The sequence below is a fragment of the Pneumocystis murina genome (assembly GCF_000349005.2).
Source record: "Pneumocystis murina B123 chromosome Unknown supercont1.12, whole genome shotgun sequence".
Taxonomy (NCBI): Eukaryota; Fungi; Ascomycota; class Pneumocystomycetes; order Pneumocystales; family Pneumocystaceae; genus Pneumocystis; species Pneumocystis murina.
In genome coordinates, this window is record NW_017802370.1 from 213468 (window position 1) to 238952 (window position 25485).

The following is a 25485-nucleotide window of genomic DNA, read 5'->3' on the forward strand; positions in this document are numbered from 1 at the left end:
GTAAAAATGGAAAGGTATAGTTTATTTTTTAAAGCGTTAAAAAGGCTTTTGTATATTAGATCTTTTGAATTTTTCAGTTTTATTTGAATATTTTGCTTTATTCTATTTTATTATAAAAATGTTATTTATATTATTTTATCTAAGGTTCGGACGATGCAACACTCTGATCTTTTTGAGGCGTTTGAGGCAATTAAAACGTCTTTAGGCAAAAAAAAGGATGATGTATTCTATTTTGGTGAGGTTTCTAGACAGAATTTTGAGTCTGTTTTTTCCAGAGATGAGGTTTTTGCCCAGTTGGAGCAGTTTATGGTTCCTCCGCTTGAGTTTTCCATGGAATGGTTGAATGAGCTTCATGGGTAAGATAGCGTTGAAATGCTATATTTATTTATATAACTGATAGATATGTTGGAAAAGAAGTTGAATACAAGGAGTTGTTTCAAGTTGTACCGTTTATTTGTCAAATGTCGGTAGAATTTATTAGAGAAGGATTGGAAGGTCGAATTGTTGGATATAAAGAGGTTTAAAAGGACAACGAATAGTCATTTATAATTGATGATGTGTTTGTGTTTAGGAAGCAGTTTCTATGGAGATTAATTCGAGAAATTCTACGACATTTGAACGTAATCCGGCGCCCCGTGGTGATTTTATACGAGGAAGATCTACATTTTTACCATTTGTTTCTGAAAGACTTAAAGTTCTTAAATTGGATGAAGATAAGAATAATGAAAAGGATATGGATTTGTTTCTTGTTGCACCAGGACTTTCACGCACAGGTATTTTAAAGAAATATGAACAACCTAATAAATTTCGGTTTGAACTTGATGAAAACGTTGATCCTAACCATTGGAGATTTGATTCTATTGATTCTTTTCCTTTAGATAATGAAGAAAAATTGAATGATAGGATCAGTGATCATAGTAAAATAGATCGTTCTTCAGATCCAGTTGACAATTTTTTATCATCAGAAGTAATAATGACGGATTGCATTATATTTTTTAATCAGTTTAGTTTTCGCTTTCTTTCTCAAATATTGGTGTTTCTAAGTATTCTACAAAGCAAAAGATTAAAGAATGGGCTCATGTGGTTAACATAAAGGCTGATTTTTCCAATTTTCATGAATTAGTCCCTAACATGGCATATAATGTATGTATATTTTTTATAAACAATATTTCTAAAGATCATAAAGTTTCCGTTTGAGCTTGATAGTTTTCAAAAATTTGCTATTTATCATCTTGAAAGGACTGAATCGGTATTTGTATCTGCTCATACTTCTGCAGGAAAAACAGTAGTAGCTGAATATGCTATTGCATTAGCATTAAAGCATATGACAAAGTTTGTTGTTATTTTTTTATGAATATTTTTAAAATTAGATAGAGCTATTTATACATCTCCTATAAAGGCTCTTAGCAATCAGAAATTTAGAGATTTTTATGATACATTTGAAGATGTTGGGATTTTGACTGGAGATATACAGATTCGTCCGGAAGCTAGTTGTCTAATTATGACAACTGAAATTCTCCGATCTATGTTGTATAAAGGCTCAGATCTTATACGAGATGTTGAATTTGTTATATTTGATGAAGTTCATTATGTTAATGATTTCGAGGTATATTTTTTTTTGTATTTTTATGCTTTGAAATTGATTTTTCTTAAAAGCGGGGTGTCGTTTGGGAAGAAGTAATTATAATGTTGCCTGAATATGTTACTTTAATTCTTCTTTCTGCTACAGTCCCTAATACAAAAGAATTTGCAGAATGGATAGGAAGAACTAGGCAAAAAGACATATATGTTATTTCTACTGCTAGACGGCCAATACCTTTAGAACATTTTTTATGGGTAAATAAGAAAATGTTTAAAATAGTAGATGAAAAAGAGAAGTTTTTGATGCAAAGGTTTGTTTTGTATCTAAAATTGTTACGTTCTTAGATTAGATAGTTATAAAGATGCTGCCATGGTGTTGAAAAAAGATAAAAATATTGTTTCTACACAATTAAATAAAGGTGGAAGTCATGATAGTAATTCTTTACGTAATCAAGGACGAGGCAATTTAAATCGTACTGCTAATAGTCAAAATATTTCTAAAAAGGGAGAAAAAAATACAAGTATTCGTGGGTCTGATAGGGCTATATTTAAAGATAATGAAAAACAAGACAGAAGCATTTGGATATATCTTGTTAATCATTTACGTAAAATTAATTTATTGCCTGTTGTTGTATTTGTGTTTTCTAAGAAAAAATGTCAAGACAATGCTAATTCATTGGCTAATTTGGATTTATTAAATCATACAGCAAAAAGTGAAGTTCATGTTATTATCGAGAAATCAATAGCTAGGCTTCGTGCAGAAGATACTAAACTTCCTCAAATTATTCGAATGAGAGATTTATTATCAAGAGGCATTGGTGTTCATCACGGAGGTCTATTACCAATTGTAAAGGAGGTTAATATTGCCATAGATTTTTTTGGTATTAAATTATATTAGATTGTTGAAATTTTATTTACTAGAAGTTTGGTTAAAATTCTTTTTGCTACTGAGACATTTGCCATGGTAAAATATAAGATCTGATAGTTTTTCTAATAAATTAGGGTATTAATATGCCAGCAAAATCTGTTGTATTTTCTGGAATACGAAAACACGATGGTCAAGAATTTCGTTATCTTCTTTCTGGGGAATATACTCAAATGGCTGGGCGTGCTGGGAGAAGAGGTTTAGATACTATAGGAACAGTAATTATTATGTGTAATGACGATATTCCGGATGTATTTTCTATTTAATTCTTATTTTTTTCTGAAATTTATAGATTAATACTCTTACACGTATTTTGCTGGGAAATTCTACTAAATTAAGAAGTCAATTTCGTTTGACTTATAATATGATTTTAAATATTCTTCGTGTAAAAACTTTGAAAGTTGAAGAAATGATAAAGCGAAGTTTTAGTGAGAATACAAGTCAAGCATTGCTTCCTGAGCATCAGAAAGAGATAATGCTTTATGAAAAAAATCTAAGTTTGTTAAAGCATGAACCATGTTCTTTTTGCGACATTGACTTGATTCTTTTTTATAATGAAAATACAGAATATAATCAGCTTACAAAGATTTGTTATCAACTTGCCCTTTCTTCTTCTTATGGAAAAAAGATTTTTTCTCCAGGAAGAGTTGTGATATATAAAGAAAATGTATGATATTATTTATTTTTTATTATTAGTAATGAGGTTAGAATTTATATCGATCATTGGCAATATTGCTCAGTGAAGCATCTGTATCTTTTAATGGCGAAAAATGCTTTCATGTTTTGTATGTTAAACAGAAAGATTCTAAAAATCAAGGTAATTTTTTTTAAAATATTTATGTCATATAATTTTGTGAATTTAGTGAATAAACTTCCTTTTATTCCTGTTTTTTGGAACTATGATTTCGGATTAGATAGTTTGAAAGCTGAACAATTTAAAGAGAAAATATTATCTGTCTCATCAATTGAATTGATTACTCAAATAGTTGTTAAGGTATTCAAAAAAAGTTTATTTTAGTATTTAACGTATTAATAGGTTGATGTTTCTGCAGTCCGCTCTAGAATTAAGGAGTCTTTTTATAATATTTGTGAACAGATAAAGAAAGCAAGATTAGTTAAGGATCTTGAATTTCTAGAATGTAGTTGGGTAAATGTTCGTGATTTAAAATTTAAAGAGTTATTTATGAAACGAAAATTATGTAAATCCAATATGTATAACAAGAAATGTTTGGAATGTCCTGATTTTGTTTTACATGTTAGATGACTTTTTTTTTTATTAGAGATTAATATTTTTATTAGTTTTTGAAAGCTCATGAAAGGAATATGCTAGTTGAGAAAATCGAAGTATTAGAACATTTGATTTCAGATCAAAATTTGGAGCTTCTTCCTGATTATGAGCAACGTATTGGTGTTCTTAAAGAATTAGACTATATAGATGATAATTTAAATGTTTTACTGAAGGGGAGAGTAGCTTGCGAAGTCTCTTTATTTTTATTATTATGGTTTTGATTGACTTTTTTAAGATAAATTCTGCTCACGAATTGGTATTGACTGAGCTTATTTTTGAGAATACTTTGGCAGAATTTGAATCAGAGGAGATTGTTGCATTACTTAGTGTTTTTGTATTCGAAGAAAAAACTGAATCTCTGCCTTCTATTTCTCCTCATCTTGAAAAGGTTTTTTTAAAGATTATATATATATATATATATATTAATTAGAGAAGGGGAAGGAGATGATAATTAATGTAGTAAAAAAAATAAATTCAGTTCAAGACAAATATCAAGTTTTATCTTTATGTGATACATTAGATTTTGAAAATAAATCATGTTTCGGTTTGGTAGAAGTTGTTTATGAGTGGGCGCGAGGAATGGTATGTTTCGTTTTCTATATTAATTGTTTTATTTATAACTTTAGTCTTTTGAACGCATCATGGATCTTACAGACGTTTTAGAAGGCTCAATAGTTCGTGTTATGACACGATTAGATCAGGTGCTTCGCGAATGTGCGAGTGCTGCGCGTATTATAGGGGATATTTCTATGTATTCTAAAATGGAAGACTGCCAAGAGAAAATTCGTAGAGATATTATATTTTCACCAAGTCTTTATATTTAATGAAATTGATAGTGTTAAAGATTTCTGTGTAAATAAATAAATATCATTGATTGTTTGAATTTTGTTTATTAGATATATATGAAATTGATTTTTTTACAGAATATTTGATGTTTGTAATTAATATTTAAAATATTTATATTCTAGGATTTAGATCATTTTATTTGGATACTATTCTAAAGTGCAAATATATTTTTAAATAATTATTATATGTTAAACAGTAATTTATTTTAAAAAAATATTGGATTTTTTATAAAACCTTCGATAAGTTTATATTAAAAAATTGGGAAATTAAATTATATTTGTTTTTATAATTGATATTTCAAGTTATTTTGGGAACTTTTTTATTTTCAATTTTTGAATTTATGGAAGAATTATGTAATGTTTTTGTAGCAACTTTAAGTTCAGACCCCAATGTTAGAAAAGATGCTGAATCTCAGTTGAAACATGTAAGTGATCTTTACTTTTATCTCAAATTAGTTTATTTTTGAAGTTTTCTACAGTTTCAGGCTTTATTGGTGTGGTACTTGATGTAATTATGACAAATGATGATATTTCTATAAAACAAGCTGGTATTCTTTATTATAAAAATATAATAGTTAATATAAAAAAGCTTCTATTTATTTGAAGAACAGGATTGGGAATTCCTGGGAAGGAAGCAACTTTGATTATAAGATTTCAGAGAATGATAAAGATCTTTTTAGAAAACGATTATTGCCAACATTATTGTTAGTTCCTCCTATAATACGTTCTCAAATTGCGTCAATTATTGGCATTATATTATCATCTGATTTTCCTGAAAAATGGACAGATTTTATGGACCAGGTTATTCAGCTGCTTAATTCTCAAGATATTCATTATATATATATTGGATTAATAAGTTTTTTAGAAATTTCAAAAGTTTACAGATATAGATCTGGAGTTCGAAGGAAGCCTTTAAATATTGTTGTTCAAACTGCATATCCTCGTTTAATAGAAATAGGGAACAGAGTTGCTGGAGAAAACGATTCTATTGCTTTTGAAATGTTAAAAATTATTTTGAAATGTTATAAATTTCATATAACGGTTTCTTTTTCGATTTTTATATTTTCGAATGTTTAATTGTTTTAGCTTGAGCTTATTCCCTATATTCAAGACTCAATTGCGCAATGGGTTACATTATTTTTATTTGTAATTACAAGAGATTTTCCAATAGATTCGATGGAAAATAATTTTGAGAATTGCCAATCTAGTTCTTGGTGGAAAGCTAAAAAATGGGCATATTCTAATTTAAATTGTTTATTTACGAAGTTAAATGAATACGTATATTATTGTATATTAAAAATTGTTTAGGTATGGTGAACCGTCAAAGTTATCTAAAGATACATTGAAGAAATATAAGTCTTTTGCAAAAATATTTTCAGAGAATTTTACTCCTGAAATATTAAAAGTATATATACGGCAGGTAGAACTCTGGAATGAGGGTAGAATTTGTATCAGTCAACGTTGTCTTTGTTTTTTAAGTACATTTTTTGAAGAGTGTATTTTTCCGAAGTCTACTTGGATATTAATTAAAGACAAATATTTCTATTTGGTTTCGAATTTTATATTTCCTTTATTTTGTATAACTGATAGTGATATTGAACTATGGAATGATAACCCAGTTGAATATGTCCATAAAAATAGCTGTATATATATATATATATCCGATTAATTATATACAACTTCTAACTTTATTAGATATATTCGATAAGTTTCATTCTCCTGCAATTTCTGTTACCAATTTTTTTATTGCATTAGTTGATAATCGTAAAAAATTTACTTTTATGGGAATTTTGGAATTTATAAATAATGTTTTGAATACGTATGTTTTTTTAATATGTGAAGATTTTTAACATATTTTAGATATCAACAAGTACAATTTGAAGAAAGGAATAGTAAAGAAAAAGAAGCTGCATTGCGAATGATTGGACACATATCACATATTGTTTTAGCTAAGAATAGTCCTATTATAAATATGATGGAGGATTTCCTTGTTATTCATGTTTTTCCGGAATTTTGGAGTCCTTATGGTTATTTAAGAGCACGTGCATGTGAAATTATGGCTAGATTTGCAGATATTCAGATTAAAAATCAAAATGTATAAAGGATATCTTAGTTATATATTTTAATTTTTTTAGAATATTGTACGAGCATATGAAGGGATTATTACATGTTTTTATGATTCAGAACTTCCTGTTCGTGTTGAGGCTGCATGTGCTTTACGGTTTATGATTCGACATAAATTTGTAAGAGAAATGATAGCTTCTCGTATTCCTCAAGTAATACAACAATTGCTTAATCTTACAAATGAATTGGATATCGATACTCTTACTACTGTAATGGAAAAATTTGTTGAAGTTTTTTCTGAAGAACTTATACCTTTTTCCGTTCAATTAACAGAACAATTGGTAATATTTTTTATTTTTTAAATTATCAAATTAATTAGAACAGAGAGATACCTTTTTAAGAATTGTTCATGAATCCGAGAATTATTTTGCGGATAAAGGTTGCGAGTTAATTGAATTTAATTATATTGATGATAAAACTACAACTCTTATGGGAATTTTAAATACACTTGCTACTTTGATATGGAATTTAGAAAAGGCTCCTGAAATTTTGTCTCATATAATTAATATTATTTTACCTGTTATAACTATTACTCTTGAAATCGAATTAATTGGTTAGTAAAATAATTATTCCAAATAGAAATTTTATTTATTATATTTAGATTTGTATGCTGAAGTTTTTGAAATTATTAATAATTGTATTTTTTCTCTTAAAGCAGTTTTTCCTGTAATGTGGAATATATATGAATTGTTGTATAAAACATTTAAAAGTTCTGGGATTGATTATACTGACGGTATATTTGAGTTTTTGCTGAGTTTTAGAATTAATTTTTTAGAGATGTTTCCTGTTCTTTATAATTATATTTTATATGGTAGAGAAGAGATGATATCTAATTCAACATATTTAAGTATTATATATGATATAATAGAAACGGTTGGTGTTTATTTTATTTATTTTGTATTCTAAGAATTTTTATAGATGTTTACGGTAGAGGAATTTACTATTCAAGACAGAATTCATGCTTGCAAGCTTATAGAATCTGTATTTTTGAATTTAAAAGGACATGTGGATCATTATTTACATTCTTTTGTTAAAATGGCTATGAATCAGCTCACATCTGATATGTGTAAACTGTTTAGCTATAGAATACATCTTATAGAAGTCGTTATTAGTGCTATTTGCTATAATTCTTTAACTACATTACAATATTTAGAAACTTGTGGTTGGATAGAACAATTTTTTAATTATTGGCTTTCTGATATTGATCACTTTTCTCGTGTTCATGATAAAAAGCTTTCTATTGTTGCGATATGTAGTCTTTTATCACTACCAATTGACCAAATACCCAAATTTGTTCAAAAAGAGTTTTTACGTCTTTTTCGAGAACAATTAAAGTTGTTTCAGACTTTACCTCAGGCTATAAAGAGTTGTTTATCTAATATTATATTATTTTTATTGACTTTTTTAGATAGTGAAGCTATGGAGAATTCTTTTTTGGATGATCTTGAGGCTTCACCAAAAAGTGAAAGTTGGGATGATATAAATAATCAAGCAGATTTTGAAGATTTTGATAAAGGTTAGAAAAATTAATATATGATATTTTTGTTTATTTTATTTAAGATATAGAAAAAAATCATGATTACTTAAATTCTTTTTCTCAAGAAGTATATATATTTATGTTATTTTGAACTTTAGCTTATATTATGAAGGATTGGTTAACGTCAACTACTGATGATGATAATTATTCTCTTGAAGAAGAGCCTTTTCACACCTTATTAGATAAAATTGATGTTTATGCATTGTTTAAGGACTTAATTAATGGTAAATTGAAATTTAATTATTATTTGAAAATAAATTTTTTAAGAAATGCAACAATATAATCAGATAATGTATAACGAAATTACGAAAGATTTGTCTCAAGAGTATTATTTAATTATTCAAACAGTTATAAATCAAGCTTATGTATATACAATTGAATCGAAATAGGAATATATGATATTACCGATAATAAAAAATTATTTCAGGTTAGAAAAATGCCTTAATTTTATATTCTTTTATTTTATATAGAAATATTTTATGAGATCTTAAAATCGATTATTTTATTTGTAATATTTTTATTGACTAACAAACTTATTAAAATATGATAATATAAATAAAATATTTTAAATATCAAATTTTGATTATTTTTTTGTATTATCCAAAAGAATTTCTATATTTTTCCCTTGCTCTATTTAGAAGTTCTTCTTGCTGTCTCAAAAGCTCTTCTTGGGACATTCCAGATGTTTCAAGTTTAGATTGTTTTTTTTCACGTGTCTACTAGCTTTTTTAATAAAAAATATAATTTATGCCTTTAAATTACCTTTTGTTGCTTTTTATGATCTGAAACAATTTGTTGGATTTCATCAATATAATTTTGAAATCCAAGTTCTTCAAGAGCTTTGATTACATGTTCTGCTGCAATTGTTTTTTTTGCTTCTCTTTCGCATATCTCATTTGCTTCTGAAGATACGAGATGGACAAATTCTACACAGCATTCAATTAAAAGATCTTTTGTTTCTTTTGCAAAAACAAGATCAGGTGGTATCATTTCTGAGACAAGTTTTTGTACTGTTGCTATAAATAGTATGAATATATTTTAAATTATGGTAATCCATGAGATTAAATACCTTTTGGAAGTGAAAGTTCGTCATCTATATCTCTATCCATATGAATAATAATGTCTATTAAGGTCGAAATTAAAATATTTATCACGTGAAACCGTTTTAATTTTCTTTAGAATTTTGAAATAGATGAAATGCTAAATGACAATTCTTGTTGTTGATAACGGTGGTTATTCAGTTAAATATGGCTTTTCTTCAGATAATTTTCCAAGAATTTCACCAAACTGTATTGCAAAATCAGTTTTTGAAAGAAGAACATATATAGGATCCCAAATTTCAGGATGTAAAGACTTTTCTTCACTCCGTTTTCGGCGTCCAATTGATAGAGTGCAGTTTAATATAACTTTATATACATTTTTATAACTAATTTTAGGGTTATTTGGTAAATTGGGAATCTGAAAAAGCAATATGGGATTATTTATTTTCTCAGAAAGACTTTAGGGTAAATTTTTTGTTTTGATCTGTTTTTAGGTTTTTACTTGATAGGTTGATTATAGTGAAACGTCTCTTCTTGTTACAGAACCTCCCTATAATTTTCCTCAACTACAATCAGCTTATGATCAAATTATTTTTGAAGAATATGAATTTCAATCATATTATAGATGTATTGGTATACTAAGATATCTTTTTATAGAGGAAATTAAGTTTTATAAGCTAGTTCTTTAGTGCCATGGAACAATAGTGAAATTTATGGGACATCAAAAGAAATGAATGGACCACGAGAATTTGCTCTTGTTATTGATAGTGGTTTTAGTTTTACTCATGTAGTTCCTATTATTTTAGGAGATATTCAGTGGAAAGCTGTGAAAAGGCTAATATTTTTTTTGAGTTATAATATACATATTTATATTTTTAGGCTTAATGTTGGAGGAAAACTTTTAACAAATTATTTGAAGGAAATTATTTCTTTTAGACATTATAATATTATGGAAGAATTTTGTTTAGCAGATCAGATTAAAAAATCGTGTTTTTTTGTATCTTCTAATTTTAATGAAGATATAGAAATTAGTAAGGGGAAAAAGCCAGGAAATGTTTCAATTGATTATGTTCTTCCCGATTATAGCACAAATAATCAAGGATTTGTTCTAACGTCGAATTCGCAGAGGGATATGATCAAAGAGAGACAAATTTTAACCCTAAAAAACGAGAGATTTATTGTTCCTGAAGTAATGTTTAATCCAAGCATAATAAGTAATATATATACATATATCTGTTTGTATTTTATTTATTAATTATTAGATTTATCTCAAGCGGGTATTCATGAAGCTATTATGCAATCTTTGAAGTTAGTAGAATCTGATTTTCAAGAACTTTTTTTAGCAAATATTATTCTTGTTGGAGGTAATTCATTTTTTAAAGGATATTCTGAAAGACTGTAAGATAATATAAAAAAATAGTGATATAATGTTAAAAATAAATAGTAAAAAAGAGCTTCAGTCTTTAGCTCCTGCATATTGTAAAATTGTGATTTATCAGCCACATAAGTAGTTAAATTATTTTTTTTATTTTTATTTACCTTAGTATCAGCCCTGATACATTTGCATGGGTGGGTGGTTCTTCTTTGGCTTGTAATACTAAAATATTTGATGAAAAAAAAGTTACAAGAGCTGAATATATGGAGTATGGAAGTAATATTTTTTTAAAAAAAAGTGGATTAAATTTGAATAAGGAACATGATTTAGTTTTATATGAATAATAGAAAAATGTTAATATTTTTAATAGATAATATCTGTTTTTGATAATTGAATGTAATATTTTTTTGTACGTATTAATATATAATCGAACAATTAATATTTATGAATTTTTAGAGTGATACTTTTGAGTATTAACAAGTTATAATTTGATAAATGATAATTGATATTAATTTTATTTAAGTGTTTTTAAAAGTATATGATTTGTTTTTTTAAATATATGTTACAATGAATTCTAACAGTGTATTTTATATAAATAATGCAATGTTTATAACTTTTTGAATTGTAATTTATTTTTATTTTTTTTTAAGTATATTTGAATTAATATATTATAGTGATTTAAAATGAAATCACAAATGTTTTTTATCAGTACATATATGTAATAGAAATTGGTTTGTTTTCATAGAATTTTATTATAAGTTATAAAATAGAAAATTAAATAACTATTACATTAAAAGTAATTTGTTCAAATACTTTCTTTTAATTTATTTATTATGATTATTAATTAATATTAATGCTAATTATAAATTTTTGATTATATGTTAAATTAAAATAAATGATATATGTTTAAAAATATTAAGTGTAATATACTTTAAAACAAACGTTTATTTAAATAATTCTATAAATATTATGCAAATATAATTATATATTTATATAATATTTATAATATAATATTTTTTATTATTATAATTTCTTTCTAAAACATGAGATTATGTTTAAATGTATCTCTTGTCATCGAAAATTTAAGGCGGATTATTTTGAAAATTTTATAAAAATAAAAGAAATATTAAGATATTAAAGGTAGCTAATATATAATATTGTTTAAAGCATGAGTTGGAAAGGTAATGAAGAGAAAATTTAATGTTTTTTTGAAAAAATAATATTTAAATTAGAGTATGTTGATACGAGCCTTGTTGGAACAGGGAAATTTGATAAAGCAGCTATATGTTCTCGAGAAGGTAACAGTATATGGGCATCTAGTCCCGGATTTGATGTAAGTTTACGTGTTTCTATTATTTGTGTTTTTTTATTATTTAGTTGAAATTAAATGAATTAAGTACTCTTGCATCTGGATTCGATAATCCTTCACAGGTCCAAGCATCAGGCTTTTATCTATCGCAACAAAAATATGTAACAATTCGTGCAGAGGATCGAAGTATATATGGTAAACAGGTTAGTTTTAGATTTTCTAATTTTAAATGTATTAACATCAGATATTAAGGGATGTGAAGGTGTTTACTGCGTACGAACACACAAAGTTATCATTATTGGCCACTTTCCTAAAACAACGCAGGCTGGAGAAGCAGCTAAAATTATTGAAGCTCTTGCAGATTATCTTATTAGTGCAGGATTTTAATGATATTAGAGTAGAATTATGCATTATTTATTCTATTTGTTATTGCTTTTGAATAAACATTTTGGTTAAGATAATGGGCTTAAAAAATCATTTTGTTTTTTTTGTATTAAAAATTTTGTAATAATATTTTTTAAATAAGATTCTCATTTTTGAATATTTTATGCGTTTTTATTAAGAGTTATGTTTAAGTTTATATTTTATAAAATATTAAAAATAATAAATGTTATACAGGTATTTGATATATACCTATTACTCTGTCCAAAATCTTATTATGTTAGCAATTTTGTTTTTTTTTATATGTTATATACTTTTTTGATAAAAGAAATTCTTAAAATATGTCCAATAATAGGAAATTGTGTTAAAAAAGAAATTATAATTGGAAAGAAATTACCGCTAAAATTCTTAGTTATAGTATACTTATTTGTTTTATGTAACTAACAAGAGATTTATAAATCCAAATGTTTCAATAATAAATCCGAAAAATGGTTTTTTGAAAAAAACTAAAAGCATCCCCAAAAAAAAGAATACAGATCCCCAAAGTTTTTGTCTTCTTGAAAAAAATACCAATGTTTTTATAAATCCAATGATTAGTATAAGTCCTGAGATAAATAAAAGCTAAAATTCAAATTAATACAGTATTAATTTATGTATTTTATTAGATTACATTTCCAATAATTAATAGACTTGCATCAAATAATGTAACTATACCCTGTAATATTATAAATAGATGCTATCTGAGTAAAAAAATATACAAGTATTATAAATCCTATTCCAAGAGCCGTTAATGTTACTCCAATTTCTATTTATATACTAAATAACAATATTTTTTAAAGAATATAAATTTACTTTGATTATCTGTAAGCCACATATTTAATATAGAAAATTATATAATTTGAAATTTTATAAATGCACTTAATAAAAGGATGTTTTCGAATTTTAATTGATATTGTTCGATAATGAAGTTTTTAAAAAAATTGATTTATGGACATAAATAATGAGACTCAATTTACTGACGTTCATCGAGTTCTCCTTCAACATTTTATTGCGAAGAGAAGTATTTTCCAAGAACAGGCATTGAATTCATTGTTAATTGCTATTTCTATCTATGGTAATTTAAAAAAATTGGATATTTTAATTGAATATTTTTAGAAAATATATCTATAGATTCTGTTGTAATAAATATAAGCACTCTTGAATTATATATTTTTGATATTAATAATGCAATTACTTGTTTGGATCTAGAAATTCGAAAAACTATAGATCAATCTACTGGCATAGTGATTTGGATATTGGTAATATCTTTTTTAAATCATATTTTTTTTTTAAACAGCATAAGATTAATACTTCCTCTGATGTTTTTAGCCAATTATCAACTAGTTATACTCCTTCTGAAATTGCTTTTTTTAAGCAGCTTCTTGATTATATTTTAGTAAAAAGTAATACTCATCAATTAGAAGTTTTTTCTATAACTTCTACTCAAGCGTTAAGGGAATCTAGTTTAAAGGGTGTAGGGTTATCCAAGGTTTCTGCTGAAGCTTCTTTAGCTGCATTTGTTGAGGAAGGATGGCTTTCAAAAACCATGTAAATTTTTTATTATTATGTAAAGATAAAATTAATTATTTAAGGCATGGAACTCGTGTATATTTTACATTGTCCCCTAGATCCCTTTTAGAGCTTTATCCTATAATTAAAACATATATTGATGAACCTGAGAATGACTTTGATCAAGATTTTAGAGTACCTTTGCTCAAAAGATGTAAAGCATGTCATAATGTGGTTACTCAAGTAATTTTTGAATATTTTTATTTTTTACTAAATAATTTAAGGGTTTTCGTTGTTCAAATATGAATTGTCCTGTAAGATTTCATGAATATTGCTCTAAAGCATACATGGCTAAACAAAAAGATAAATCATGTCCTGAATGCGGAATCATATGGATGGAAGAAAATTTTGTTGGTGACAAAGCAGCAGAAAGAAACAATAGCGTTTGAAATAATATAAATGATCCTGATTTTTCTATAAGTTTGACTATATAAATAATATTTGGGTTTTTAAATAAAATTATATACATATATTTCTATTAGTTTATTATAGTGGTAAATAATAATGTATATATATGATTCAGAAGTTTGGACATTAAATATCTTCTATTTCTTTAATTTCTGAAATTTCTGACGAATTTGTTGTTTCTTTTGTTCTTATTGCTGAAAGTGAATCCATGATTTCACTTGAAAAACTTAAATCTATTTCATCTACTAAATCCCATACAATATCTTCCGCTATTTGTTCAGTATATCTTTCAAAAAGGGGTATCACAACTGATCCAAGTGGAATATCTTTAGGGGGATATTTAAAAAGAGGGCCAAAATTTAGTCTTACTATGCCTCCACGATACATACTTACAGCAGGATAATAACCTAGCATCCCATCATTTATATCTTGAGCTTGTATGGTTTGTGAGTTAGGAGGCAAAAATGCATAAAGATCTTGAAATGCTGTTCCCATGAATTTTCCATTTTTATAAACTTTTATAAAAGAATTTTTAATAATAGATGGAAGAGTGGCAGATTTAACTGCATTTGATGCAGGGTTCATTAAATCCTCCATTTCCTTTGAAGGTATATATTCTAATTGTTCAAAATAAAGTTGTCCTTTATAACGAATAGGAATTCTATCTCGAAAAATATCACTTTTTAATATGCACGAATTTTTTGATGTAGTTTTTGGAAAAGATACGTGAAATCCAATCACATCACCTGTACCAAATGACTCCATAAAATCACGTGGTCTAGACATATGAACTTTTTGGCCTCCTTTATCTCTCAAAGCATAAGAATAACCATCAAATCCAACAGGTGCATCCAAAGAAGCTTTATGAATTGAAATTAATATAATTTAACTATTTCTAAAAATTACCTTCTCTTCGAGCTATCCCAATACGTACAAATCCACCTTGATCTCCATTCCCTCTCTCAATAATGAATTCGAAATACCAGTCTCCTTCGTTCATGCAAACATTTGCTCTTGCCATTCTAAAGCCTTTGTCTGTTGTTGCTGTCATTCCATCTTTATCTAAAAATACATGTTGGCTAGTATCATTCCAGCTAATTCTTGCTCTATAAGGAGGTAATTCAATTTGCCTATACATAATATTTGGCATAAGAGGCGTTGCTTCACAAGGAAGATATCGAAATGCTTTTCTATTGAATGGCTGATCTGTTAATGAATAAAAGTCTTGATTTATATTATTGTTTTCGACTCTTATAAATGTAGGTAAACGAGGAGTCGAATTGAAATCAGAAGGTCGATAAGGAGGTGGTCGAATTCTAGGAAGAATGGACATATTGGAAATATTGGTATCTGATACTTTGTCTTTCTTTTTTGTATGTGATTCTTTCTTCTTCCAAGTTTCTTTTCTTTCTCTTGACTCTTTAATATCTTTTTTATTTTCGAGATTTTCTTTTTTTATATTACTAGAAATATTTTCAATAGAATTAGAAATAGTAGAAGAATTTTTTAAAAATTTTGTATGTATATTTTCATCATGATATATTGAATTTTGTCTTTTACGGGATGTATTTAATGTTAATTTGTGTGAGCCCTTATTATATTTTTAGATGCTATTTTTGGAAGATAATAGATATTAAGACTTACAGAGGTGTACATTGATCTAAATTGAAAAAGATTTGTATCTATTAATGAATATGGACTATTTTGAGATCTATTCCCTTCATCTTGAGCTCTAAATGTATCTTTACTTGACAAAAGTAGATTTCCAAGCGTTGATTGCCTAATTAATAATTAGCTAAAATAATGAAAAATATTATTGATACCATGAACTAGCTTTTTCTTTATCAATGCACAAAATTTTCCAATTGAAGGGATTTTCTAGAAAAGGAACAATATCTGCTTTTTTTGTAAAAAAATATTCAAGCCTAGTTAATTCTAGATGATTTTTGCTAGAAATCATATCTTTTGTCCATTCTGGGTGGTCTGATATTATTTTTTGAGATGTAAGATTTGCAATAACGCATCCACAAATAGCTTTCCATGATGCTATTGAGCGGTGAAATTCTTCAGTATTTGTACTACTACATAAACTACAAACTAGCGTATAGTTTATTAAAAATGGTAATACTTCTTTTAAAGGTGATCTGAAACATCTAGCATGAAAGAAATTCTTGCAAACTAACGTTTAATAAGTGTCTTTCAAGTAATTATATGTTAGGCTTAATTACCTCTACATTGAAAGTCTGGTTCATCTAAAGTTCTATCTTGAGCACAGTAACAGTATACATGTTCTAGATTTATTGTATGTGTAGAATTCCATCTTAATTCATCTGGATTATAGTTTAATATAGGTTTTAGTGGTATATCTTTTATAATATGTTCAATTTTCATTGTAGTTTGGTTTATTTTTTCTTCAGATAATATTTTATCATTTAATTGTCTTTCACAATTTATGTTAATATTTTTCTCATTAGAATATATAGTCATTTTTGAATTAGGATTTTCTGAAATGCTTTCCTCCATTTTTATATTATTTATAGATAAAATTGTTTTTATTATTTTTTAGATTTTAAAATGTTATCGAGATAAAATTTGATGTGATAAAATTTGAATAATATTCAAAGATAAAACATTAGGCTTTTGTATGATTTTTTTTCGAAATAATTTTATATTGTAAAATGAGGATAAGGAAATATAGAGAAGAAAAGGGTTATAAAAGAAAAAAAACTTTAGATGTGAAACTTTCTCAAAAAATTCTAAAAATTGCTCAGAAGCAACAGGAAGAGTTTGATGATAAATATTCTCAAAACGTCAAAGATTCTCCACTAATAGAGCTGGAGGATCTTGAATTTTTATCTGAATCTTCTGTTGATTCTGATTATAACCAAAAATATTCGGATTTAGAAGATACTGACTTTGAAGAAATTGTATATTTTTTTATTATTTAATTTTTTTAATTTTAACTGATAGGAAATTGATAAATCTGACCAAGATTTGTTTGATAAATTTTTAGATCTTGAACCTGCTTTTAAAAAAACTATGGCAAACCAAATACTTGGTAAAATAGAGGAATGTGATTCATCTATAGGATTAAATAATAAAACAAGTTGTTCTATTTTTTCTTCTTTGCCTCAGAAAGTTGTTGATGTTTATACTAAGTAAATATTTGTATTATTTTATACATATTATTGATAAGTAATGTAAGAGTGGGTTTGCTTTTATCAAGGTATAAATCTGGGAAACTTCCAAAAGCATTTAAAATAATACCTTCTTTACGAAACTGGGAAGATATTTTGTTTTTGACATCTCCTAATACATGGTCTCCTAATGCATGTTATGAAGCAACTCGTCTTTTCGTGAGTAATTTGAAATCTTATCAGTTTCAAAGGTAATTTTTTAGAAAAAAAAAAAAAAAACTGAGTATTTAATAGATTTATATCTGTTATACTTTTTAACAAAGTTCGTCAAGATATTTTAGAGCATAAAAAACTTAATTATCATCTTTATATGTCTTTAAAAAAAAGTATTTATAAGCCTGCCGCATTTTTTAAGGGTTTTTTGTTTCCTATTTGTGAAGTATTTTTTATTTATTTTTATAGTTTTATAATGTAAAATTAGACTAATTGTACACTTAAGGAGGCTACAATTATAGGTTCTATTTTATCGAAAGTTTCTATTCCTGTTTTGCATTCTGCTGCTGCTCTTTTACGATTATCAGAAATGGATTTTTGTGGTATGTTTTGCCGTTCTTGATGGTATTATTTCATTTTATTCTTACTAGGTTCGACGTCATTGTTTATTAAAATATTGTTAGATAAAAAGTATGCCCTTCCTTATAAGGTTGTAGATGCATTGGTTTTTCATTTTATGCGATGGAAATCTTTGCAACGGCCTTTAGTTGTTATTGAACACCAGTCTCTATTGGCTTTTGTTCAAAGATATAAAAATGATCTCACACAAGATCAAAAGGATATTTTATTAGATGTAATAAAAGCTAAAGGGCATGAAAAAATAGGGCCAGAGATAAGAAGAGAGCTAATTAACAGTATCAATAGGGGTGATATATCAACCGAATTTATGGAAATATAAATATTTTATTTGAAAATATGTTGTAACATTATATTTATGTATAACAATTAATAGGCTTTCTTTTATGACATTAATGTTATACTGTGTACTTTTTTGATACAAAAAGTATCAGATATTACAATTATATTAACAATTTCTCCATAAATAGTTTGAGGTATTATAATATTAGTATTTAGTATTCCGTGTGTATGTTTGGACATAGTTAATCGTTTTAAAACATGAATTCTATTAGATGTATGGGATGTGCATAATATATACCAGCCTTCTTTCTGAGGTTTTGGAAATTTTGGAGAATATAGTATATAATTTGGATGATAAGGTTTTGAATCCTTTATCAGAGTTATATTTAAAAAAGATTTTTCTTTTTGAGAAATTTCTATAGTTACTATAGGTATAGTTTTTGCAACATTTATAAACTAATATTATTAGTATTTTTTATGCATTGGTATAAACGAATTACCTCTATCATTTTTTCTTTAGGAACTTTAAGAAGCAATCCCAATTTTTCTAAATCATTTTTGGATTTTTTCGGAAGAAACTCTAGTTTTGTTTGTGATATTTGTTGTAAATTCATTGCATTTTCGTGATTTACACCCGGAAGTATGGATAGTTCAGATAATTCAGGCCATCTAGCATGTTTTATACACTGTAAAAGCGATATAAATTCTAAACAAGTTTCCAAATAGCCTAATTCGGTTGAAATATCTATATATGCCTGAAAATTATTAAAAATTGTATAAATATTTTTTTACAAAATTTTTACTTGTAAAATTCGAACACTTTGATCTAAAATGGAAATAGTATCAGTAATATAATCTATGATTGGCAAGTCAAAATGTTTTAAATGTGCTTGAATTAGAAGAAATGTTTTTACATGAGGATCCCATAAAGGCAGTGCCATTTCTTCACTTTTAAAAGGTAATTTTTGAGAAATTTCCTTATTAATAATATCCTTGTATAAATTAGTTGCTAATCAGCTTTTAAAACAGTTTACCTCATTGTGGCGTACTGATAATTCATCGAATTCTGATGCTTCTGATAAAAGTTTTAAACAACTTTTGAAATTAATTTCAATTTTAATTTTACTTAATAAATTTCTAATAGTTTTATGAGATATATAGTAATAACTGGCTATTGAACCAAATACAGTCGCTTTAAGCGTTCCGTTTTCATCTCTATAGATACAATTAGATTCTATAAGCTCATTGATAGATGTATTAATTATTTTCGATAAATATGTGTTTATACTATTTTGTGAACTATCAGATAAACCATAGTATGTTGGATTTTTATGAATTCTTCGAAAAAAATATGTCCATGTTAAATAATCTATTGCATCTTGTTCTGAAGAAATTGTTTCATTAACGATTTCAGCAGAAATATGATCAGTTAAAACCTTATGTAAAGATGATTCTACGGGAAATCCTTCATGAAGAAAATGTTTATAAAAAGATTTTTTTGTATCTTGAACAAATATTTTTGCTATACCTGCCGTATCGAATTGAGGTCTTCCAGCTCTTCCAAGCATTTGAAGTACATCTGTTAAATTCATATCTTTATACCCTTGAGTTTTTGCATCAAAAAATTCTGTACCCTTTACGATTACTAGATGTGTTGGAGTATTTATGCCCCATGCTAAAGTACTAGTTGCAATAAGAATTTGGATTTTATTATTTATAAAAAGTTCTTCTGATAGTTTACGATCATTTTCGGTTAATCCTAAACGTTATTTTCGAATTAAAAATCCAATTTTTTCATACCTGCATGGTGAAGACCAATACCAAAATTTAATGCATTTTTTAAAGATTCATCTTTAACTTGAGTTAATATCATATTTAATTTGTGATCTGACATATGAAGAAATCTTTTTGGATTTTCCTCTAAACCACAATAAGTTATTAAATCCTGTGATGTTAATCTAGTTTGTCGCCTTGATGATACAAATATAAGCACAGGTTTGTCAGGAGAATGATCAAGAATAGCAGAAAATACTGACTTGTTCATTGATGCCATTCTTTGGCAGCTAATGAAAATTAGAAACTAGATAATAATATGTTGAAAGTTAACTATTTATGACCAGAAAATCCATCAATATATATTTTTAATGGAATTGGTCTTACAGAATGCCGAAAATTGTATAATCCTTCTTCTTTTATGCTTAGCCAATCTGCCAAATCCAAAGCGTTTGTTATAGCAGTTGATAAGCCTATTATTCGTATATGTGACTTATTTTGAGTAGCTATGTAGTTCATACGTGATACAATAATTTCAAGTATAGGTCCGCGATCATCTCCAAGTAGATGAATTTCATCTATAATAATTAAACATATTTCTTGAACATATTTTCTTTTTTTCCAGTTTCTACTAATACCATCCCACTTTTCAGGTGTAGTTATGATTATATTTGCTTCATATATTTCTTTAGAGTCTGGTGAAGTATCACCTGTTAATTCTATAATTTTTTTTTTCAATGGATTTGCAAATCTTGTAGTCCAGTCTTTTACCCTTTCTCGAACTAATGCTTTCATTGGTGCGATATAAATTATTTTAGATGATGGCTTTGTTTTAAATGCCCACCTAAGATTCTTTTAATATATTATATGTTAAATTAAATTATTTACCATAGAGAGAGCTCTGCTGCTATTGTTTTTCCTGATCCAGTAGGTGCACCTATTAAAACATTTATATTGGTATGATATAGAGTATGGAATATTTGTGTTTGTATTGCGTTAAAAAAAATAAACTTTTTAGAATATATTTCTTCTAAAACATGATTATTCAGTGCAGAAATCTAATATTCGTTATCAATTTTTTTATAGTTTGACATAAATAATTACTGGAAGGGGTTGAAGATCAAGTAACTCAGTTATTGAGCTTGAATCGTCCGGAAAAACAATGTTATTGAGAGATATTGGTGTCATTGTTTCTGCTTTTAGCCATTTATCAGAAATTCCCCAAATAAGTATTTGAGATGGGATAATGTCTGGTAGAAGAATAACAAAATCTAGGGTTTCTTCTTTTTTTTTTTTAGAAAGTAGCAAATGAAGAGAATGTAAAATTTCTGTAGAATCTGAATCTTCTACCCAAATCCAAAAAAGCTCTACAAGGTTATGAATTGTGTTATCCCAAATAAAATTTGGTTGTATATTTAATTGAATTCTTAAGATCTTTTTTGTAATCGGAAAAATTTTTGCGTCAATTTTTATAAGAGGAAATTTATTGATATAATTAGATATAATTCCACCTAAACGAATATGATGGATAAGCATTCCAAGCTCTGTTTTGCTCAATCTTTTCAAATCTTCCATATTTCCAATATTGTTATGCATTTCCAACTTTTGCAATATTTTAGTAGGTAGATTAAATTGACTTAATGGATGCTCATATGACCATATTTGTCTGAAATTTAGTATATCTAATAAAATCTAGGAGATATAAAAACCTTTCAATAGATTTACAGACACTTAAAATAGTTAAAGCAGATTCCCAATTTCTAGATAATGCTATTTCCTAAATTTAATTAATTTGTTTTAAATTTATTGATTTTTGAACTTACAAATAGTGCTCTACAAATTCTACTAGCATTTGTTGCTATATAATTAGAGTCTGATATTAAAGCAGAATCTTCTATTAGTGCTTTGGAAATATAACTTTGAAGTAAAATGTTTACTTTTCCAGGTGTTGAATCAATAGTTTCCTTTTAAGATATTAGTTTGGAAAAAGAAATAGTGAATAGTACTTTGATTTTATAATGGCAATATTTTTCTAAGAGCTGTTTTAATTCTTCATTTTCATTTTCTATATGCGTTAAAATTAAACACTGAATATATATATTATTAACCTCTATATTTCATTTGTGAAAATTCTGAACTTTTGCTTAAAATATGGAAGACTTCCTCTTCAGTAATATTCGATTTAAGGGTTAGATTAAAGTTTTCTATGTTTTCTCGAGAAATATAATAATTTGATGCTATTCTCCCTAAGTCTTTTGGACTTAAAAATCCTGATTTTTTGTTGAAAATTATCATTTGCGTCTCGTATAGTTTTTTTGCTGCCGAAATTATAAGTTCTTTTCTTCTTTTATATATTTGTGGGTCATCACGGATATCTTCTTGTGTCAATCCATATATAAGAGGATTTTTTTTCATTCTTATATAAAAATATGTATAACTTAGCCATGAAATTGCTTCTTCTACATTTGTTACTGATCCTAAAGATATTTCTGCGTTAAGATTGTCTGTTAACTTTTCCATAAATCTACGATTATAAAACATGTTATTTAATTATTTAAAAATTATACTTAGATTCTATAGGATGCTGTTGAGTTACTGATGATACATAATGTGCTAGCTTATCATTTGATGTGATAATATATCCAATACCACGATCTTCATATTGAGGTCTTCCTGCTCTTCCAAATATTTGAAGGACCTTATAATTAAAGTTAGAATATAGTTTTAAAATTATGCGCCAATTTTACATCTAATATACCTAAATCTACAAAAATTCCTTTTTGTGGTTCGTAAATCTGAGTCTGTTTTTTTAAGAATATAATAATAAATATATTATACCTACTCCTTTTATTATGACAGCATATGCTGGTAAATTGACACCCCATGCTAATGTAGCAGTGCAACATAGAATTCTAATGATTCCAATGCTAAAGTATTTTTCTACGATATTTCTGTCTGATCTCAACATTCCTGCATTATGAATTCCAAAACCTTTTTCAAGCAATTCTTTCATTTCTTTGTTTTTCGATTTAGAAATGTCTTTTTTGAAAAAATTATAATGTGTATGATTTGAAGGGTTAAAAATATCTTTCCATATTAGAAAAAAAATGTATATTTTGGAAAAAAAAAACCCTGGTAACCGTCATTTAATGCTAAATTGAGGAGAGTTTTTGCTGTTTTTGCTGTTTCTTTACGTGTATGGACAAATACCATAACTTGGTGATTATTTTTAACTAGTTGTATAACTTTTTCATATGTTACTAAATTCATATTTGTAGATGATATTTTTGATCCAGGTTTTCCTTTAACACCTAAAAAGTGTTGTTCTAATGGAACTGAACGAAATTGGTCTGAAAAATAAAATAAACCATGGTAACAATTGACTCTATAATTTAGTTAACAACATGAATTATGATGAACTAGTTTTATAATTTACCCAAGAAATCTTGCTACATCGATATAATTTGGTAGTGTTGCCGAAAGTCCTATAATTCTAATCATTGTTTGACTAGATTCAATGTATCTTTGTGTCCTTGCAATTAAAGTTTCTATAACAGTACCTCTTTCATCATGAAGCATATGTATTTCATCAAATATCATAAGTTTAACTTTTTGTGTTAATCCTATATCTCCGACATTTTTTCTTGTCATAATGTCCCATTTTTCTGGTGTTGTTACAAGAATTTGTGTCGAAATAATTTCTGATTTCGTTAATTGTATGTCACCTGAATTTGTATTAAGAATATTGATTTGTGAAATTTTTTACCTGTAAGTTCTTGAACTTGAATATTTAGCCATGATAAACGTCCTTTGATTTTTTTTACTATTTCTGATGCAAGAGCCTTCATTGGTGAAATATAAATAACTTTGAATTCACTTTTATTTATTTTAAAATTTTTTGATTTAGGTTCTTTATATGGAGATGGGTCTGAAAACTGAGATATTACCCGCATAATTGCAAGTATAGCAATATCTGTTTTCCCCTTATTGAAATTAGAAAATATATAAATGTAATAGAAAATTATATGTGCACTTACTGCTCCAGTAGGTGCACATATTAGCATATTTTCGTTTGTCTCATAAGCAATAGGGTAGATTAATGACTGAATATAATTTAAAGTTTGATATTCTTGAAACGATTTGGAGCAAAGATTGTTCATTTCCTTAATAAAAATTATTTTATTATCTATTTTCTGAGCTTTGTTAGGAGGTTGAACGGTGATTTCTTCGTATAACTTTTCAAAATTGTTAATTGTTTGTTATAATGCTCAATAATTACTTACAGGATAAATGTCCCTTGTTGAACAAAGAGGTAATGAAAATTTAGTTCCAAAAATACTTAAAGAGGATCTTGAATTTGAAATTCCATAAATATTTGGATATGATTCTAGATTTTCATATGATTGATCTTTAAAAAATAAGTTATCTTGATCATATCTTGTTATGTTTGATTCTGATGCATTTCTATAATCTTTTCTTGAAGAAAATATAACATTATTCCATGAATTAGCTTGATTATTAATATGTAATACTTCGTTTTTAAGATTTTGAATATTTTGAATTATTAAAATTATAAAATCTAAATTATTGTAACCTAAAATATTTAACAGCTCATTTTGAAGCTCAAATTCTGAATTATTATGTGTTAGTTTTAAGATATCTATGATTTTTTTTTACCATTATTTGTTGATAAAATTATGTTTTTGATAGTAACAAAAAGAGGTTCTATATATAAACATATATTTTTTTTCTCTATAGATTCACAGTAACTATATATTTATTTTCCGTATAAATGAGCATTATTTTTCTTACTCTTTAACCTTATTTAGATCTAATGGTTTTTTTATGCTATTAATAGTGTGCTCTTGGAAATTTATATCATTTTTTGATTCTTTTTTAAATGAATCAATAATTAGATATAAATTTGATAGATATTTTTTAAAATCATTTCCATAGAAATTTTTTATTTTAATAAAATATAAATTATTTCTATAATTTTCATTGTATTCTGGTAAATATATTAGGTAAATAGTATATTTTCTGAAAAAAATACTCAGACCTCCAATTTTGTTTAGATAATTTTTCATTTCTTTTAATGAATTGGAAAATGCATTTGTTGAATTCATTTTTTATGCTTTTTAAATAAATTTTATTTGAAATATTTATGGTTTAATTAAATAATTATATATTTAAACATTAAATATTGATATATGAAATCTATGATAAAACTATAACTTTAGTA

At 26.3% G+C, this 25485-nt stretch overlaps 10 protein-coding genes across 10 annotated transcripts; 6 read left to right on the forward strand and 4 right to left on the reverse strand.

Annotated features, from left to right (window-relative positions):
* Positions 1-153: 153 nt before the first annotated feature.
* On the forward strand, positions 154-4618 carry PNEG_02175 (hypothetical protein; the record flags this gene model as incomplete). The annotated part of the gene is made up of 18 exons (XM_007875967.2): positions 154-356; positions 401-518; positions 572-967; positions 1009-1143; positions 1187-1332; positions 1375-1606; positions 1657-1892; positions 1936-2437; positions 2480-2545; positions 2584-2757; positions 2799-3173; positions 3215-3323; positions 3370-3500; positions 3543-3761; positions 3806-3985; positions 4030-4182; positions 4230-4376; positions 4421-4618. The coding sequence occupies 18 exons, from the start codon at positions 154-156 to the stop codon at positions 4616-4618; spliced, it is 3720 nt and encodes a 1239-aa protein (XP_007874158.1).
* Positions 4619-4901: 283 nt separating this feature from the next.
* Positions 4902-8704, forward strand: PNEG_02176 (hypothetical protein). The gene is made up of 16 exons (XM_007875968.1): positions 4902-5064; positions 5109-5187; positions 5229-5680; positions 5726-5904; positions 5948-6282; positions 6335-6458; positions 6500-6734; positions 6775-7044; positions 7088-7316; positions 7365-7496; positions 7539-7636; positions 7682-8129; positions 8172-8279; positions 8324-8367; positions 8413-8524; positions 8568-8704. Exons 1-16 carry the CDS (start codon positions 4981-4983, stop codon positions 8687-8689), a joined length of 3051 nt encoding a protein of 1016 aa, XP_007874159.1. The 5' UTR covers positions 4902-4980; the 3' UTR covers positions 8690-8704.
* Positions 8705-8896: 192 nt separating this feature from the next.
* On the reverse strand, positions 8897-9409 carry PNEG_02177 (negative cofactor 2 complex subunit beta; the record flags this gene model as incomplete). The annotated part of the gene is made up of 3 exons (XM_007875969.1): positions 8897-9016; positions 9063-9316; positions 9370-9409. The coding sequence occupies 3 exons, from the start codon at positions 9407-9409 to the stop codon at positions 8897-8899; spliced, it is 414 nt and encodes a 137-aa protein (XP_007874160.1).
* A 75-nt stretch (positions 9410-9484) lies between these two features.
* PNEG_02178 (hypothetical protein) lies at positions 9485-11059 on the forward strand (the record flags this gene model as incomplete). Its single annotated transcript, XM_007875970.1, has 8 exons — positions 9485-9690; positions 9737-9805; positions 9850-9973; positions 10018-10174; positions 10220-10554; positions 10603-10738; positions 10785-10847; positions 10891-11059. The coding sequence occupies exons 1-8, from the start codon at positions 9505-9507 to the stop codon at positions 11057-11059; spliced, it is 1239 nt and encodes a 412-aa protein (XP_007874161.1). The 5' UTR covers positions 9485-9504.
* An 824-nt stretch (positions 11060-11883) lies between these two features.
* Positions 11884-12411, forward strand: PNEG_02179 (hypothetical protein; the record flags this gene model as incomplete). Its single annotated transcript, XM_007875971.1, has 4 exons — positions 11884-11896; positions 11948-12048; positions 12093-12227; positions 12277-12411. The coding sequence occupies 4 exons, from the start codon at positions 11884-11886 to the stop codon at positions 12409-12411; spliced, it is 384 nt and encodes a 127-aa protein (XP_007874162.1).
* A 223-nt stretch (positions 12412-12634) lies between these two features.
* PNEG_02180 (hypothetical protein) lies at positions 12635-13279 on the reverse strand (the record flags this gene model as incomplete). Its single annotated transcript, XM_007875972.1, has 6 exons — positions 12635-12676; positions 12720-12804; positions 12851-13026; positions 13076-13120; positions 13164-13210; positions 13258-13279. 6 exons carry the CDS (start codon positions 13277-13279, stop codon positions 12635-12637), a joined length of 417 nt encoding a protein of 138 aa, XP_007874163.1.
* Positions 13280-13373: 94 nt separating this feature from the next.
* Positions 13374-14402, forward strand: PNEG_02181 (hypothetical protein; the record flags this gene model as incomplete). Its single annotated transcript, XM_007875973.1, has 5 exons — positions 13374-13519; positions 13561-13703; positions 13748-13992; positions 14037-14196; positions 14238-14402. Exons 1-5 carry the CDS (start codon positions 13393-13395, stop codon positions 14400-14402), a joined length of 840 nt encoding a protein of 279 aa, XP_007874164.1. The 5' UTR covers positions 13374-13392.
* Positions 14403-14453: 51 nt separating this feature from the next.
* Positions 14454-16944, reverse strand: PNEG_02182 (hypothetical protein; the record flags this gene model as incomplete). The annotated part of the gene is made up of 5 exons (XM_007875974.1): positions 14454-15281; positions 15328-16012; positions 16066-16201; positions 16245-16599; positions 16650-16944. The coding sequence occupies 5 exons, from the start codon at positions 16942-16944 to the stop codon at positions 14548-14550; spliced, it is 2205 nt and encodes a 734-aa protein (XP_007874165.1). The 3' UTR covers positions 14454-14547.
* A 104-nt stretch (positions 16945-17048) lies between these two features.
* PNEG_02183 (hypothetical protein) lies at positions 17049-18510 on the forward strand (the record flags this gene model as incomplete). The annotated part of the gene is made up of 6 exons (XM_007875975.1): positions 17049-17348; positions 17392-17579; positions 17627-17809; positions 17853-17997; positions 18040-18154; positions 18203-18510. Exons 1-6 carry the CDS (start codon positions 17100-17102, stop codon positions 18508-18510), a joined length of 1188 nt encoding a protein of 395 aa, XP_007874166.1. The 5' UTR covers positions 17049-17099.
* Positions 18511-18572: 62 nt separating this feature from the next.
* On the reverse strand, positions 18573-25369 carry PNEG_02184 (hypothetical protein; the record flags this gene model as incomplete). Its single annotated transcript, XM_007875976.1, has 23 exons — positions 18573-18926; positions 18971-19225; positions 19274-19462; positions 19505-20229; positions 20271-20533; positions 20578-21087; positions 21132-21301; positions 21348-21909; positions 21953-22020; positions 22067-22207; positions 22250-22308; positions 22352-22767; positions 22811-22941; positions 22991-23044; positions 23086-23330; positions 23375-23628; positions 23680-23968; positions 24010-24226; positions 24281-24478; positions 24527-24873; positions 24921-25012; positions 25056-25251; positions 25303-25369. The coding sequence occupies 23 exons, from the start codon at positions 25367-25369 to the stop codon at positions 18573-18575; spliced, it is 5802 nt and encodes a 1933-aa protein (XP_007874167.1).
* Between the last annotated feature and the right edge of the window lie 116 nt (positions 25370-25485).

Bases quoted from the DNA above. Each gene is read 5' to 3' on its own strand.
- PNEG_02176 (XM_007875968.1), top strand. From the start codon at position 4,981: ATGGAAGAATTATGTAATGTTTTTGTAGCAACTTTAAGTTCAGACCCC. The intron at 7,497-7,538 runs GTATATTTGAGT...TTAATTTTTTAG, and splicing joins TGGGATTGATTATACTGACG to AGATGTTTCCTGTTCTTTAT. The intron at 8,525-8,567 runs GTAAATTGAAAT...AAATTTTTTAAG, and splicing joins GTTTAAGGACTTAATTAATG to AAATGCAACAATATAATCAG.